Consider the following 17962-nt stretch of genomic DNA (forward strand, 5'->3'; position numbering starts at 1 on the left):
ATTCTCTCTTTAAAGGGGCCAGATAATACAAAGCGTGCAATGAAACTAGTCTGGTCAGTTTCCTTCTTTCCGCGAGCAGTGGAAGGCCGAGTTCTTTTTTTAGCGTCAAGTAATGGACATGCAATTGCATATTACTCGAAAATAATGGACACGTGATTACAAATTACTCGAAAGTAATGGACAAACACTTACAAACTACTCGAAAGTAATGGACACTCGATTACAAATCACTCGAAAGTAACGGACACCTGATTACAAATCATTCGAAAGAGATGAGCAAACAATCACAAATTACTCGAAAATAAGGGACACCCAATTAATTACAAACCATCCCAAAGTAATGGGAAGTAGTTATTTAAGATTACAAATTACTCGGAAGTAATGAGTTCGAATTGAAAATTAGTAAATTACTTTTAAGTAAGAAAATACAATTGCAGATTACTCGAAAGTAATTAATTAAAAATAAAAATTACTCAAAAGTGCAAAGTTACAAATTAGAAATTCATTAACAATGACTCAACTACTGTAATGGACCTTTTCCGAAAAGCGTTCTGCGCACGCGCGAGCGCCCGATGCCAAGCGGCGGAAGTCGGAACGAAAAATCGAGGAAATTCGGAAGGAGTTTGTATATCAGCGAGTAGAACACGTAACTGCAGCATATATATAATTGTGTTACACAAAAAGAGAACGTCGACGGAAAGAAAAACACGACGTTTGGGTGGGCGCCACGGATGCCCCTCTTTCAAGTCGCGTTGGGCAGGCGCCGCTGCTCGGAGAGCGAAGAAACTGGTAGCGTAGCTCCCATTATCGATTGGTAGCGCAGGTGGGATACTTCCTCGATTTTTAATTTCCTGCAGCCACCGCCTGGTGCCGTCGGTATGTGGAAAAGGTCCATTGAATTAGTTCCCAAGTTCGTTTTGTTGAGTCCTGGACTTTCAGCGTTTATAAATTGTATGGCTAAATAAGTAAAGGTTGTAATTTAAAAGAATAAACATGACGTGAGTTTATCTCTTTGTGTGTGTGTGTGTGTGTGTGTGTGTGTGTGTGTGTGTGTGTGTGTGTGTGTGTGTGTGTGTGTGTGTGTGTGTGTGTGTGTGTGTGTGTGTGTGTGTGTGTGTGTGTGTGTGTGTGTGTGTGTGTGTGTGTTTGTGTGCGTGTTTGTGTTTCGTTCAAAAGTGGAACTTACTTTCTGTTGCGCTTTTGGCCAGTTTCTGCAGTCTTGGGACAGATGGGCTGGATTATAAAGCTTTCTTTTCTGGGTCATGCTACTACCTTTACAAATCTAAGAGTCTGGTTTATAATAGATCACTGACTAAAGACGGTATATATCTACTTCTGTGTCCCGTTGTCCTCAACTACTTCGTCCTCTTTGTGTGTGTGTGTGTGTGTGTGTGTGTGTGTGTGTGTGTGCGCGCGCGCGAGTGCGCGCGTATGTTTGTGTTTGTGTGTGTACTATGTTATGGATTAATTATGTTGATTTTAATTTCAACAGGGTGCAACGTTTGTTCAGAAGTTCAGCGCACCTGCTGAACTTCTGAACTCTCCTGTCGTTTCTGGGTATCATAACAACAAATAACGCCCCAAACTTTAAACCGAAACCGAACCCAAAAATTGTTACTGAGATTAAAAATTGTATAATCGCTTTAACCTAAAATAAATATTGTTCTTAACAGCTGCTGTGTTACCTTTTTTGGACTGCGTAAGTGAAACATTTCGAAAGCTGGCTTACTTATTATTTCAAAACAGTAGCCTTTTATTTTCAATATTTTCAGATTTATACCTTTTAGTAAATATTTTGTGCTGCAAAAATATCGTCATTGAGTTGACGGTCGTCGAAAAGCTGCGAAGTTTGAAGCAACGGATAAATAATAAACGCTCTCCTCAGAATAATCGTCTCTGCCTACAGCGCCCCGTTTTCCCTGGCGAATTTTCCTCACAACTATGTGGAATCGAGCCAATTGAGCCGCTAGGTGGCTTCGAGCTCGCAGCGTGGGGAAATCTTGTGCGTTCGCGTCCATGGTTCGCATCATGTCGCAGTTATGTTGTTTACCACATGCATTGCCTGTGAATGAATCTTCGTTTTTAAGTTGCATTTATGTACAGAGACCCCGAAACACTCTGTATTTTCGTCGCTCCAATGTGCGCCATCGGATGTTCCTCTGAACTGGTTTTATTTGTGGCTTTCAGTGCGGTATCGTAGTCGAGGCGAAACCACTCTCGACCGCTCATCGCGTGAACGGCGTGAATAGGTAAGCTCGTTCTAGATGATCGTTCCTGTCAAATACCCCGTTATGGCAGTTATAGCGCTGTTTCTTTTGAGCGGGGCAGTACCCGTAATTGTTTTCGAGAAAGTAAAATGACCGGCCAAGTAAAGTCGAATGCTCCTTTGGAACTGTAAGGCCTTCACCACGGGCTGAAATCCTGCTGAAATCGGGACGTATATTGTTTGTTCGTCGAAATGGCACACCTTTGCGTATCGGCATATATTTGCGTATCGAGTAACAGTTCCGCTTTTAACGAATAATTCTAATGTACCCCCGATCGGCGAAAAATTGTTTACCCCAGGGACCTTACAACATTTCGACTTGAGTACACCACTACTGTGACAGCAACCTGACTTTCTAGCTTTCCACTAAAAATAAGGAGCAAACAACAGAACGAAGTGTACGAACGACGGAGAGATAACAGGGTGGTCTAACGGCGATGCGACAACCTGTAACACTGTTTTACCACGCTTCAGAAACACTACGAGAACCGAGAACAGGCAGAAAGAAGAAAATAAAGAGAGAACACTGCCTTCCAGTCCAAGCAACCCAATCGTAGCGCTTCAAGTTACTGCTTCCGTGCGAGCTCGCAATCTCAGACTCAGGTTTATCCTATTGTTTATTGTTTGCTTTAGTGTCTGATGCAAGAAGGCACCATAACCGCCTCTCCTTCAATGCATTCACCATAAAAGCCCCCAGCATGGTGCCCGTTTGGTTACAGGGAGTAAATGTGTTCAGGGGATGTGGTTCAGTTTGAGTTTCAGCTCTATTGCAGCGTAGCAGAAGGTATAAAATGCCTCATAAGCACAGGTATGAACACAAGCTCAAGGAAGGCATCCCATGTTTAGTCTTCGCACTTTCAATGAAGAGTTTTAGTAGATCATTCTGATGTCTCCCATAATTATACTCATGCTGCAATGACGCCTTTGCAGACGCATCATATCATTGTTCGGCGCCGTTATCGGAGGTATCGGAACAATCTTCTAAAAGACTAATAAGGCACGAGCGCATCCATGCTTCTTAGGCATTTTCCGGAGCTTTGAACCTACGCCTTTCATAATGCTCTATCTGCAGAACATGGTATGTGGGATAATCCGCTAGATAAGCCTAGTCAACAAATTTTCTGCTGTGGTCGTCTATGCAACAACTGAGAAGATTGTACCCACACGGTGAGAATCCGCGGCAAAATGCATGCGCATTCCAAATTAACATCATTGAAATCGCTTCACTTTATCTAAGCAACTGATGACGGGCTACCGGCTATCGCGGGCTATTACGTCATTCAGCATTTGGCACGGGGTTCCGACACTGTCGGGCTATCTCACTCCTTCGAGGCTTCCATTTCGTGTTTTTGTGGTTGCTGTCCAGATTATTTCCATCGTTGTATCAGTGCCAGTGTATCTCACGTTTTAGATTCCTCCAAAAGCGCAGCCGGCCGGCTTTGCAAACCCTCGTAGCTCTGCGTGCCAAGTTGTTCTTTTGCCGGTTTTGCTTTATAAAAAGGGACACTTTGCCGACGCTTGTATGCGAAAGCGCAAGTAATGGAGTGATAAGCCAGGAGTAGGATAAGAGGCACTACAATAGCAGTGCATGCTGTAACAGGTTCCTGGAAATCAGCTCCCGCTTGGCTGTGCTGTTACTGTGCTGTAAAAACTACAGTGGCTTGCGGCAAGAGACTAAAAAAAGCGACATGGGCTCGATCTCGTGCTGCTCCGTCGACTGCGGGAGGCTGACCTGCCGCATCAATTCGCCAGCTATGCAGGGCGTCACGGTGACATCGTCCCCAGCCAAGTCGTACACCATCAAGGACAGGATTGCACAGATCTACTACAAGCATGGGCTGTACTGTTCGAGCCATCCCCTCACCCTCATCTCATTTGCCATCTTTACCTTTCTCATCGCTTGGTGAGCTCAATTACCTGTCTACTTGCTCTGTTGTGGAATTTGAATTGTAAATCTGTAAAAGCTAGTTCACACAATTGTGTTTGACTCTGCTCGAAAGCATTGCATCTCTTGTAACCTTTTATAGCAAGAATACACATTGGTTGCCCTGGTGTCCTCTCAATCTATGGATATATTCTCATAATCTTTATCGCTTTGCCCTTTCCCCGTGTGCTTGAAATAATTCTAACAATCCTGTCAGAATTATTTTTGAATTTTTTAAGCGACCATTTCTTGTAGATGCTGCGAAAATTCTATCTCTTAAACACGGCAAAACCTTCGTTCTAGGTGTAATGCAGTTCCAGGGCTACCTGAAATATGGTGCCAGCGTGCCACCGTAGGTTACAAGAAAATGCAACGCACCCGCACGCAGTCAATTGCAAACGTGTGAACCGACCTCTACGTGATGCTGGAGTGAGACACATATAAAGCAAGAGCTTTGTATGTGTCTCATAGTTGACTAAGTCTCGCATATATTTGTTTGTTTGTGTTGTTGCTTGATTGACTTTCCTAAATGGTAAACAAATCAGAAGATGGAGGCCAACAAAGCCCTCAAATGCACAGAATGGTGTCTGCTACCGGAGACAGACCCGATTTTTTTACTGTAAATTTCAGTCACTTATAACTTTCGAATGAGATAACAGTAAGTTCTGCTTCTGATTTCTGATCAAAACTGCTAGTGCTAAATTTCAGCAGAACCTGAGCGTTCGGCAAAGCATGGTCTATTTTTGTGGTCAGAACAACTGGATTCGTTATTCCCCCAAACACCTGCTGTGAGAGACATGTGGAAACACAACAGCAGGAGCATGTTTGTCTGCACTTGTTGGAATGAGTGATGTTAATCTGAAAGTGATAATTTCTTTATAGATCTGTAGTTTCTGTGGTTAAAAGCACAATGCTCACAATTCTCGTGTTTTTTTTCTTTTCTTTTTTTTTTTTTGTTGCAAAATGGATGTTTGTTGTCCTAATCATGTTGCTTGTGTGCAAGCAGATTGAAAAGAGCCTAGGTTGTAAATATAGTCCTTCCCATAAATCACATGTATCAAAAGTATCGTAAGCTTACATAAAAAAAAAAAAAAAAAAGCTGAACCCTGAGTTTGCTTTGTCATCCAAAACCTTATTGCAGAAGGAGATTGTGCACTCCAGTTTTTACAAACACTTCTACTATTAAAGGCAAAATGAGCATATTGACAATTGTGATGGCTCATTGAGGGAGGAAATGTAGAAGTACAGACCATCCCTTTTATGTCTTTGTCCCGATTGCGCGATTTCTAGAGTATCCACTTCCACAAAATGCAGTTGTGTTCAGTATCTAACTTGCTGCACTGCATCTACTCTCATGTGTAAAACTCAGAAAGGCGGTAATAATACTGATCCACTTAAAATTATTTATTGCTGTAATTCTGTTCATACAAGATTGGTCGCTGGTTTACAGACATGGCAGTATTGTTTTTAGTGTTTCATTTTTTAGTATTAAAAGTGCAAAGTTGGAGGAGTGCTTTCCACTTGCTTCCTGTAAACTTTCTCCCATTGTTTATTTCTTTTTAACTTTTTTAACATAGTAGATATATTTTTTCTTTTAAAAAAAAGGTGTTGCGAGATGCGTGACAAAAGAAATTCCCTGTGTCCCAGTGTAAATGGACCTCAGAGTGGCTCAGATTCAGTTACTATACTTTGCTTGGATGGATTTGACGTCCTGATTACAGACTTGCCACAGGTCATTTAAGACCTTCAAAAAATCTTTATCATGTAATAGCCAATTTCAAGGCCTTGGAAATTTTTGAATTTAGAGTATGTCTTCAGAATCAGTGATGGTTCAGGAAGAACAAAAAAAAAAAAAAAATTGACACCATGTTTGACGTTTATGTGGTGATGACAAAGCGGAATCAACATGTGTCATTTTTTTTATATTGTAAATACCAACAGCCTCGTAAAAACTGCAAAATGCCAATTGCAAAAATTGCTCTTAAAAAAAAAAAAAAAATCCAAAGAACTTTTATGGTATTTGTATTGAAACACCACTTCAAGTGTAACAGTTCTTGTCATCATCACACAAGACCAGTCCTTTTGACATTACAAGATATTACAGTGTTTGGTTTCTTTCAAACACCTTAGCATATCACTGAAAACCCATGCATTATTTTCTTAAACATCTCCAAGAACCTTATTCAGAGCACTTGTAACAAAGGGGAAAAAAAAAAGGGGGGGGGGTGGGGGGGTTAGAGGCAGCATCAGATGCTTCTAGCATACCACTTGCCTATTGAATTAGTTTATAAAATCTGATCAGAGGGTAACAGCTAATGGTGCAAGTACACTGTGTTCTGCTTCTATGCTGTGACTCAGGCTTGCACATCTCACTAGTAATGTTACATTGATTCTATTCACTCATAATGTAATTAAGATTTACACTGTATTTCTAAAAAATTATGTTGTGGTTATTTTATCTGTGGCTTTTATGTTTCAGGTCAAAGCAAGCATAGACTCAATGTTATCTTATTTTTTAACAGGCAGCATTGTTCTTCCATAGGGGTCGGTGATATATTTTCAGAAGTTTTAAAGTAACCGCCGGAGCACTATTGATGGGTGCTGCTGCTGACATGTCATGACTGCATTTACATGTTGTTGTGACTTTGAGGGGTACTTTCTCATGCAAGGCCTCATGTACAGCCTCTGCACATGAGCCCTTTTCAGAAAAGTGTAAATCCTTTTTTTAGAAATGTCTGAAATGCCATAATGGCAAACACTATGCTTTTTCTGCAGTGCAGGTCCAATAGTAATTTTCTTTTTCCTTTTTCTTACATATTTTATAACCTACCGTAAAATATCGGGCAAGCGCCCGCTCAAACTTTGGAGATAATTGCAAAAAAATAGGGGATGGGCGCTTTTCCGGTCATCAATTTTGCATATAAATGTACTGTGCATATTTTCTCAGATCTTACAGATTTGGAAATGGGCGCTTAATGTGGAATGGGCAGATGCGCGGTATTCTATGGTACTGTTTTCAGCCGTAAATATTAGAGCTTTCAGTGAATTAACTACTCTTTCTTTGATACCCAAACTAAGTGAAGAAGGCTGTAGGCAACTCCAAGTTCTGAATAATATGTATAAGTTTGGCTTAGGCTAACAATTGCTTTAGTAAGCTGTAATATGATCGAATTTTTTTCCATTTTGTTCAGCTTCCTTTTAGCATATAAAATACTAGATCCAAAAGAAATAAAAATATGCTGTCATGCATTGCCCAGAATTAGAGGCATGTAGGAAGGCCATCAAACTTGGCATGCTGCCTGCAGAAGTTTATCTCCTAAAAAGGCTTGCATTGAAAGTTGATAGTGTAGGTTGTAGATGCTCCCTTGTCAGGCATTATCTAGAGTGCATTACAGAGAAATAAAGGATGCTTTTTTTTCTTCTCTTGATTTGGGAATTGTGCATTCCAAGCAAATGCCAGTCTAGTCGAGGCAGGTCAGGTGTGTCTTCAGGAGATATTGACACATAATGAAGGGCCAGCTGCTCCTATAAATTTCCATTTAGAATTTGAGTACGATTTGTGTCATGTTTGCTGTGCATAACTGTCTTTGTATGGAGTATGCGAGTGCTGGAATTTCATGTGTAGCACTAGCAAGCAGTAGAAATTGGTGGATGGAGATGTCTTAGAACCATTTTGTATTTTATAATTGACCGCCACACTGGAGGTACTCCAGTTACTGCATAATGCTTTTACAGGAGAAAGCAGGTCCAAATACAACAAAAATTTGAAGCAACCAATTTCGCTCTTCATGACATGTTGTTTCAAACATATCAGTTTGGGACTGGGAGAGGAAACAGCTGTGATGCACTCTTGCTTATGCATGGAAGGTATTCTTACTGGAGGATAAGGAGTTCTTGATAGATTTTAATATGTTACACACCAATTCTGGCATAGAGACAAAAAATATTTTCCAGAATATTCGTTGAAGCAGAAACTAGATATCTGTTTGAATTCTTCTTCTTTCAGTATGTGATGCAATGCTCTATGCACAATATAAAAAAAAAAGAAGGTAGGATAGCATTTTTGCGGACTGCCAATGAACAAACATTAGGACTCAACTGGGACTACGGGATCATCAAACACATATGTTGTAAATTTAGTGGAAAGAGAGTGACAGGTCTGATTAATAAAGTGGTGGCGTGCCTCATTTCAAGAAGGGAGCCTGCCAGGGGCTGTTGGGGTACTGTTTATTTGCTAACATTAAGAGCCTGATAACCCTGTGTCACTACAAGGCATTTTGTGTCCATGCTTTTACTTCGAGAGCAACCTTTACTAAAAACAAAGAAAATATTTTTTCTTCATCTTTTTATTACTAGACCTACGACTCTATTGACTCCTTCTCCCGGAATCTGCTACGCAACCGGCACAGTTCAGTACGTCAAATTCGCCACTTTGAAAAGTGAGCGAGTCATGTGCCGCATGCACTGTAGATGTCCCTGACAGATTGCCCTTATTAGAAAAACATTTTTGTCAGATGAAATTTTTTAATAAAATAGACCGCGATTGAAGAAAGAAGGTAACGAAGTTGGAAAGAAAAAAATACAGTTTTTACTGTGGCTTGCTGTCCCACCAGCTGATCATGAGTTGCAACCATGTTAACCACCCTGTTTTCTTTGTGTGTTTTTTTTTCCCTGTTTTTGTTTACTGTGCTTTTTAATGACTGAGTCGTGTACATGAGCTTGCCTCTCAAATTTAAGTCTAATAGATTTTCGTTCATCAAGCATATACTAGAAGTAAGATAGTGAGCAGCTTCCCATTCTTGTGCAAAGAGACAATGCCGTATTGAATACAGCGCACAAACTTGTTTCAATCAAGTGCTCACCCCAGTTTTAATAGCAGCCACTGTCTTAACTTTGGGACTATAGTCTACTTCTTAATTTACAAAGAAAGTGTGATGTTGAAATTTTTATTTGAAATGACGTTGAACTTATGGACGTGGGACATCTGTCATCCTCCTAATTTGTATCGTAGACGTTGCTGCCTTTTTTTCTCTTTTCTATGTTTTTCGTTGTCTAAATTACCACATCTATGACAAGTATTTCCAGCAGAGTTTCCTCTTTAAACTAGGACTTCGTAATAGTTTTCCTTTTTCATTCGGAGCGGAAGCATGACTTTGAATGTTAGTGTACAGGGGAGGGGGCAGAGGGGAGAGTCGGGGCTTTTATGGTGTACATGAATGTGTAATTTGGAAAAATGCCATCTTGGGAAGAGTAGGAAGAATGGAGGGGGGGTTATGCGTCTGGAAATGGAAGCTCGCTGGCAGCTCGGGTTTCTTGCACTCCTCGGCATTGAACTGTCCTTTCTTGAGAGAGGGATGATTACGAGGCTCACACCGCCGCCGTTTCTTTGGTTCCTTTCTTTTGGAAAAGCTACCCGCTGTTGCACATCCCATTGCTGGGCAGCTCCTCCCAGCAGTTCTCCACACCCATCGCCCTGTACAGCGCCGAGTTGGACGAAGACTCCCAGACAATTGGGCCCCGTTGGGTGAGTTCCACCACGCTCCTTACATAAACTACCCACCGGATTTTCCGGTCTACAAGTCGCTCCGCCGTGTGAACGGCGGCACCCGCCTATGAACGGCAGTTTTCACAAGAAAGCTGGTATAAGAGTCACGCTTGTATATTTACACGGTCGGCATGGTGAAAGCACATTCATAATCCCGCACATGTGCATTGTGATTGCAGTGTATGTGCAAGCAAGAGCCAGTTTCAATGGTGTCGCCGACGAATTGAATGAAAAATATAATCCCTCAGCAAGTTTGTGCAGATTAAAGTCTGTGATCGTTTTAAGGAAGTGCACATAAATTCTTGTTCACACACTGGGGACTGCCCACAACCGAGCTGTAGAGCACTTGTGATTTCCACATATTTCCAATTTGTTTCGTGCTTCATTCTTTCCACAATTGGCTGGAAAAAATTTTGACAGTGTTATAAACGGTCATTTCTTATAAATGGCACGTACACCTGATGTCGCAAATACTGCAGGGCCTTTGTTCTGGTGAAACGCACTTCCTGGACCGCCTCAAAGATGGCGCCAGCATCGTATGATATCCCGAGAGGTCGTAACGAACTCGGTCGTAAGCGTGTAAACCGGCCCCATTGCGCAATATGTGCTGGCGCAGATTAAAAAAAGAAAAAGAATGTGATTTATACATTAGAAAATACAGTACTTACTGGTCTGAAAACTTGGGTGGTTTTCGCCCCAGTGTAGTTCCTCACCACAAGTGGCGCTAGCTAATACAAATAAGAAAGCAACAAAAAAAAAAAAAAATTAGAAAAATTAAAAGCATAAAAAAAATGTTTTGCACATTTCGTGTATCGTTTTTAGGGCAGTTGTAGCACCCTTCACGTGGCATTTCAGTTGTTCTGAAATAAGATGACCCCTAGGTTTCAAGTATAGCAAATGGGGGTTCCAGTCGTTTGTTTTATCGACGCATTAGGTTTTTACGAAAGAGTATTACGCATCCTGCGACTTTCTCTGTGGCAGCTCCTCCGAACCCATGTCCGTCGGTTAGTTTCTCTGACCGATCTCATTGATTGGTTGACTCCCAACGTCGGCAGCACACCTCAGGTGCTTCAGCTTGCCCCTAGGGGAAAGCTTTCCCATAGTGCGACATAAAGATTCCAGACCGGGTAATCTGACCGGGGTTTTGCTTGCGCTCTCAGTTCGCTCTTGAAACCCCGCTATCTTATCTCTATCGTGGCCTCATGTATATTGGCAGTAAGCATTTGCCTCTCAATCGTGCTGTGCGTTTCGTTTGCGAATTTCTGCTTTAATGGGTTCTCTTTGGGAAAGAGTTATTTTTTCTTCATGTAGAATTGTTACTTGTCCGAGCAATGGAGATTGATCTTTCATTGATTTTTATTTTACATTTCTCACTTTAATATTTTCTTTGAATTCACAGGCAGCTGGTTTAATGTCTGAACCAGCTGGTTGTGAATTATGAGTTCCTGGTTAATACTGTTCTGTAAACTGTTTATTTATTTTATGTATTGGTACTTTTAAAACCCAATTTCGGGTTGTTACAGGAGTGATGGTTATACAAAATCATACAAGCACCTATGGTGGGTTATGTATGTGTACTGGATCTAGAGCTTTTTTTTTTTTTTTGCTTAACTCCCGCATTAACTGTGCACCACTATTCCTTGTGATTGGAGTTAGGAAGTAATCATTTAAAAGGTTGTTCCAGGCAAAAATGAACATTATTCTGTTTTTCCTGCAAAGGAGACTCTAATATCTCGCAAATTAAACTTAGAAATTGCTTGTGGAAATTAATGTTTCTCGACATCCTTGCCTCTTAGCTTCTTCACATGCTTTCTTTACTGCCTGTGCACCCATTATATGCTTTCATTTTGGTAGCAGTGGAGGCAATAGGGAGGAAGAGCAGTGAAATAGATTACATGGTGGACAACTGCCTCACTTCATTGCATCTGGTTGTTGGAATTCTCAGCTCTTATGACCGATTCCAAGATTAGTGTGCTGTTTTTGTTGAAAAAGGGCTATGATTGAAATTAAGCCAATTTTGCTCATTGTGTTAAAACTGACTCACTCACTGACTTACTTTTTTTTTCTTTTTTACTGGCATGTTGATTAATTTTGCTATTTTATTCATTATTGTAACCTCAGTTGCAGGAACCCTGGCTATATGTTTTAATATTGTAACCTGCTTTTGTGCTCCTTCACTCTTTGGAGTACTCTAGAGAACTTGTTTTCATAGGCTCAATATTTTGCCAAGTCTGGGTTTTGGGAAGATTTTGTGGGCACAAGATTTTGCGAGGGGGCGGTCTCATTTTCGATGATCAGTTGAATTGGCACGCTCACAGAAAGCACTTAATTGATAAGATATACAGGAATATACCAATATTTTACAAATTATGCCAAATACTACCTTTAAAAACTACCTGAAATCTGTATTACTGCCTTATACATAGTCATATTTTTTATGGAATTCTGTTGTATTTGCTAACATATAAAACACCACTGAAACATTTACAAACCGCCCAAAATGCTGCAATAAGAGCAATGGTATTTTGCAATTCTAGGTTCACATTACTTCAGGTTATAGCCTAGTAAACAATTTTACTGTTCAACAACATCTAGAACACCGTATATCCACACTAACTTTCAAGTTTCTCTCTAATCTTGTGCAGTGCCCATCAATACACCGAATGCATCAAAACACTGACTACCACTCAGATCATGAGCACCAATGTCTCTCATTGTTCTGCAAATCTGAGCTAACTGTGGTGCTTTTTCATTTGCATATGTAGCAAGTAAAACATAGAACGCTCTACCGGAAAGTATAACGTCGATGTCAAGTTTTTGAACATTTACTCTAGCCATTGCTATCTAATATTCGCTCTCAAACTTTACTGGAAATAAACTGACTCGTCCTGTGCTGATTCCTTCCTATTTGTTTTTTTCATTAATTTGTCTTTTCTCAACTAGCATTGAAGATCAAACTGTGTGCCACTCATTTTTCATGGATCATATCAAGCCCATGCTCTTCAACTATCTTAGGAGTTTTTCTTTTTGTGTTAAAAGTATATTTCACCTTAATGCATGTCTAATATTGCGGGATTTTTGTTTGTTGTTTATTATTACTAGCATGAATGGAAGCGCATTACCAATCAGTGCCGTCATTCATTTTCTCGCCTTTTAAAATTTATTAGCTATATGTATCAATATATTTAGTGAATCGCCTACTTACCTCGTCTTAAAAAGAGGGTCCTTTATACAGTTTTTTTTTTTTTTTTAAACTTTGGGACTCTCGCTTGAATATACTTTTTATTTGTACTAAAACCATTTGTACCAAAATAAACATTGACTTTGATGTACCGGGTGAGTCAAAGGGATTGATGGCGGTTTGAAGGGACTGCATAAATCGGTTTCTTAACTTATCGTGCTGGGATTTACTGCAGAGGCGCTTGAAGGTGAAGCATTCGTTAATTGATAGTATAAATACATAAAACCTCCGGAGGCGAAAGGAGATAAAACCTTGTTTTTTTCGAGGAAAAATTAGTGCTAAGCCTTTTTTCTGAAAATTATCAGAAAATCGTTCTGGGCTATTCTTGCTTTTATTACAACAGAAAAATTAATGAATTGGAAAGAAAATGCAATTGGCGTGCCTATTCTTCACTTCATTTGACCCACACAAGTGCCACAGTGGTACAAAATATTTGTTTAAGTATGCATGCAAAGTATAGGAAAAACAGTATTTTTTTATTTTTCGTGATTTACTCTGGTAAGCCCATCATTCCACAACTTTAGCAAAAGCTTCCTCCACCTTCAAGCAATTCCGTAGTAAACCCTAGCGCTCTACTTTAAGAGATGGATTTATGTGGTCCCTTCAAACAGCCATCGATCACATTAACTTGTGCGGTATATGCATGATAAATCTTTTGCAATATTTGCGAATTGCAAAGTTTGCAAAAATTAAGTTGTTTACGGTATGTTGGTTGCACTTAATATTAATTGCTGTTTTTTGTCGGTTGGTTCCCTCAGTCATTCATCTCATCATTACTTTTTCCCACTCCCTTTGTTCTTTTCTTGTTTGTTTTCCGTTTTCCCGTGTGTGTTTACGTGTTTTCCGCTTTTCCTGATAAACACCTCTGGCTGCCTCCTCCCTCTGTCTGGGAGATTTGTGTCTGCTTCTGATAAGACCCACAGGGTGCACTCACCCCCTCGCAAATCTTAGAGTGATATCAGTTGTGGTGCCGCTTATCCAACCGCATTCTTTTCCATTGGAAATTCATCTTGAGAGGCACCTCAACCTTATTGCATTGTCGACGGGACCCTCCTCCCTAATGCGAAATGCAGGGTCACCTGTGCATGCCGGTCGCTATCTGTTCATATCAGGGTGGGAGTTAGGCCAAGGAAAATACCACGATGGTGACCTGCCAAAACATTTGTGACTGAATGATGTCACTGTTCAGATGGTCGTAATTTTCTGGAAATTACACTGATGCATGTGATTGCATTGCTTGTGAACCCAGAACGTTTTCCCTCTTGGCACAGCAAGGGAGACTGCAGTGTCTGGCAGCTTCATCGTTATAATTGTATTGTGTGTTAAAATTCTACAGGCAGCAGAGGAATACAGAAAGCATAGCTCTTTAAAGCAGCCATTCTTGATTCCTAATAGATGTTACCATTTTTACTAAAAAAAATGGGAACTTTTATTGATTTGGTCAGGTAAATGCAGTCATTGACCCTACGGTAATGTTCTTGCTCCATACTGGGCTTCTGAAAATGCAGCAAAGTATTGATTCTTTCTTCTTTTCTCCTCTACTTTTTTTTATGAATATTAATGTCAGAAATTTGAGGCTCACATTTTAATTACTGCTTCATTTCACAAAGTGCGATGAACCCATGCTACAAATTTTTAACCCTCTTTTTGGAATTACGCAAGGACATGTGTTTCAGGGATGAGCACTTCTAAACACTTGCACTTCCAATGTCTTTAAGGTGCACGTGGCCACGTGATATCCAGCCTCATAGGGGAATATCGATGATCTGCTCCTCTTTTGTTTGAGATTTCTTATATGACCCAAGTGTGTTACGGTGCCCTTGTAACATAATCTAAATTCTCGGCTTTTTGTATTGCTCTAACTTGCATAACACGCTAGTGGTCACATTTATTTTTGTCTTTGATCGTACATACAGTTCCAGTTTTGAAATCCATGTGTTGTTGCTGTTATCGCTGCAAGTAACAGTAATTCTCGTCGACAAGTTGCGATACGTAAACAAATTAATGAATGCCGACATTGAAGTTGCAGACTCTGCAGCACAAATCTTGCTGCGTTCGCCACTAACAAGGTTTTGCGCGTCAGTTTCAGGGACCCCCGGTGGCTTACGTGCAGCAGGTAGTGGTGAAGGCAGCCGTGTCGCCGTGGCAACAAAGTCTGATGCTCATGGACGCCTTCCGCTCTCCGTTGGCAGAGTCCTTTCATTTGACGGAACTCATCAACAACCACCAGTTTGTGGACAGGCAAGGCTGCCTTCCTCTTCCTTACGACATAGAACATGCAAAGTGAATGTCAATTAATGGTTTTTTTAACTGTTTATTTTTATACTTTTTTGACGAGTGTTGCCTAGAGGCAACAAACCACATAATAATTTTGTTTAATAATTTTGGTTTTATTATGTTTTTTTTCTTCTGAATCTATTAGTCTGGCAACAGTCTTGAAGATTGAAACTACAGTGCCATTTAGTGAAAAGATACACAAATAGTTTACTAGAAAAAAGAAGTTTGGCGCACAAATACGCTGAGACCGGGAACGGTGGAACAGCGAAAAATATGAATGAGTGTTTTTCTCTTGCCACTAATATTTCACGATAGGTGACCGTTTTACTTGAGGATATTGTATGTGCAGATATTTAAATTTTACAGTGATCGATAGAAGCTACGCATTTTCTGACTTTTGCCTGGTGTTTTCTACAGACAGAAGTTACGCATTTTCTGACTTTTGCCTGGTGTTTTCTACAGACAAGAAAGAAAGAATGCTGCAAATTTACATAACTATTTTTTTTTTTAATTTCAGCTTTATTTGTTTATTTGATCTCGTTAAACGTTAATATATCAAGAAATGAATGTTTTAAGTAACTTTCATACATCTCGCCATTAAAGGGATGTTAAAAGAAATGACAAACCCTTATTTTGGTATGGTGCCCGGAACGAGATTTAGGCTGGTGTTTGCTGTCCCATCCGACCCATGCATCGAAATAATTCCCGAAAGGGCAACGAATTGCGACACGGGAGCCGGCGCGTGGTGTTGTCAGACATCTCAATCTCATCAATCGGTTGTATAAACGCTGGCAAAAAACCGGAGTGGAGACAAAGGTCACCGTCGTTGCGGCGTCCCGACTCGGGTCTGCTTTGGTTTCCGAGTCGGTATCAAGAGAGGGTACTACCTGTTCATTTCTGCCCCTGCCTTTTGGTCTTCAGCAATTCAACGGTCCACACCCTTCAAGACATGTGCATGCAAGTCTCTGAGCCCAAAGACAAGGTTGCTGCGACATCTCTGCCTCAGTTCGGCTGCTTGACTTTGTCGCCAACCTATGTTTGGAAGCAGGACTACAACAGGTAAGGCATTCTTGAATTTCCACCACCTCCATAAAAGTTTACCAGTGAAATTAGTTAATTGCGTGGCGATTCCGAACGTTACTATCATTATTGCTCTTTCTAGGTGCGTCATGCATCATATTTTGACAAGAATGTCAAATCTTGGGGTATAGCAGATGTGATACAGTATTTGTTGTTTGAAAGCACCATCCGACGGCACCCCCTAGTGTCTTCCCCAAGACGCAAAAAGAAGGCCGTGTCACAATCTTTGATTAGATTTCTAATAGGAAAATCGGCCATCCATGAGTGTAATTTTGGGATTTTAGGATGCTTAAAGCCGGTAGGTTGAATTATCACCATAAATAGAAAAATTCAGAATCCGTTTGAGTGCCCCTTTGAGGAATATGGGGCTAAAATTTTTAGTGTCCCAACTACTTATAATCTGAGGTACTTATAATCAGAGGTCAGCGTGTAGCGCCAAAGCGCGACACTTAGAGCGGTGGCGCCAAAGCGCGAGACTTAGAGCGGTGGCGCCAAAGCGCGAGACTTACAGCGGTGGCGCCAAAGCGCGAGAACTTAGAGCAGTGACTCACGCAACGTCAGCAGCTAATGACGTATCAAGCGCGCGGCATGAGCAGCACCGACGGCACCGAGCTCCGGGTTCGAAGAGAACAGCACGAGCCTGGCAGCGTTCGACGATGTAGCAGGGCGGTCTCAGCGGAGCCCCTTTTTATGTGCTTTTCAGTTTTTGTGTGGTGATAAAGATAAGTTTGTTGATTTGCATCGACGGACGTCTTTTCTGACCCCCACAAAGTGGTGACCCGAGGAACGCCGCACCTCTGAAGCCAATTCCCTGCTGCGCCAAGCTCATCAACCGCTTCCAGTCGTCATGGCGCAGTCTGGTGAACCTTCCACTGGCGGACTTTCAGCTTTACACCTTCGACTGCCTCAGTTCTGGCCAGCGGACCCTCAGATCTGGTTCGCCCAGGTGGAGAGCCAGTTCGCCACGGCCCGGATAACATCACAAGTCCAGAGGTTCCACCACATCATCGCAGCGCTTCCGCCGAACATCGCGGCGGAAATTCGGGATCTGGTCCTGACACCGCCGGCAGACTCCCCCTACGACACCCTCAAGGCGGAGCTCATACGGAGGACCACGTCGTCGGAACAGCGCCGACTGCAACAGCTCCTTACTTCAGAGGAGCTGGGCGACCGCAAGCCAACACAACTACTGCGTCGCCTTCAACAACTGTTGGGTGAGAAGGCGCCGACATTCGATGTAGCGCTGCTGCGAGAACTTTTTCTGCAACGGCTCCCGACAGGTGTCCGCATGGTTCTCGCCGCTGCCGCTGGACTCAACCTTGAGGATCTGGCAAAGCTCGCGGACTCTGTCATGGAAGTCGCAGTGCCCACCATCGCACACGTCCAAAACCAGTCCGGACCATCGCTTCCCGCGACTCCTTCAGCCGAAGTGGTGACACCTCCATGTGACGTCAACAACCTTCGAGAGGAGTTCCACAAGGAGATTGGACGACTCTCTGCACAGATCGCCGCTCTCACCGATCGCATTCCAGCAGGCCATCGACCAAGGTCATCTTCCCGACAGCGTAGGCCCCGACATCCCTCGCCCTCAAGAGGTACGTGCTGGTACCATCGCACTTTCGGCGCGCA

At 41.7% G+C, this 17962-nt stretch overlaps 1 protein-coding gene across 1 annotated transcript in view; it reads left to right on the forward strand.

Annotated features, from left to right (window-relative positions):
- Positions 1–2002: 2002 nt before the first annotated feature.
- Positions 2003–17962, forward strand: part of LOC8035109 (sterol regulatory element-binding protein cleavage-activating protein) — a 51433-nt gene continuing 35473 nt past the window's right edge. The window contains exons 1-6 of the mRNA XM_042293784.1: positions 2003–2019; positions 2188–2249; positions 4019–4169; positions 9600–9714; positions 15060–15217; positions 16175–16312. Of these exons, the coding sequence (XP_042149718.1) occupies positions 4021–4169; positions 9600–9714; positions 15060–15217; positions 16175–16312 (560 nt within the window). The 5' untranslated portion in view covers positions 2003–2019; positions 2188–2249; positions 4019–4020. The remainder of the gene's footprint in view (positions 2020–2187; positions 2250–4018; positions 4170–9599; positions 9715–15059; positions 15218–16174; positions 16313–17962) is intronic.

Source organism: Ixodes scapularis, unplaced genomic scaffold (assembly GCF_016920785.2).
Source record: "Ixodes scapularis isolate PalLabHiFi unplaced genomic scaffold, ASM1692078v2 PGA_scaffold5__190_contigs__length_132052651, whole genome shotgun sequence".
Classification (NCBI taxonomy): Eukaryota; Metazoa; Arthropoda; class Arachnida; order Ixodida; family Ixodidae; genus Ixodes; species Ixodes scapularis.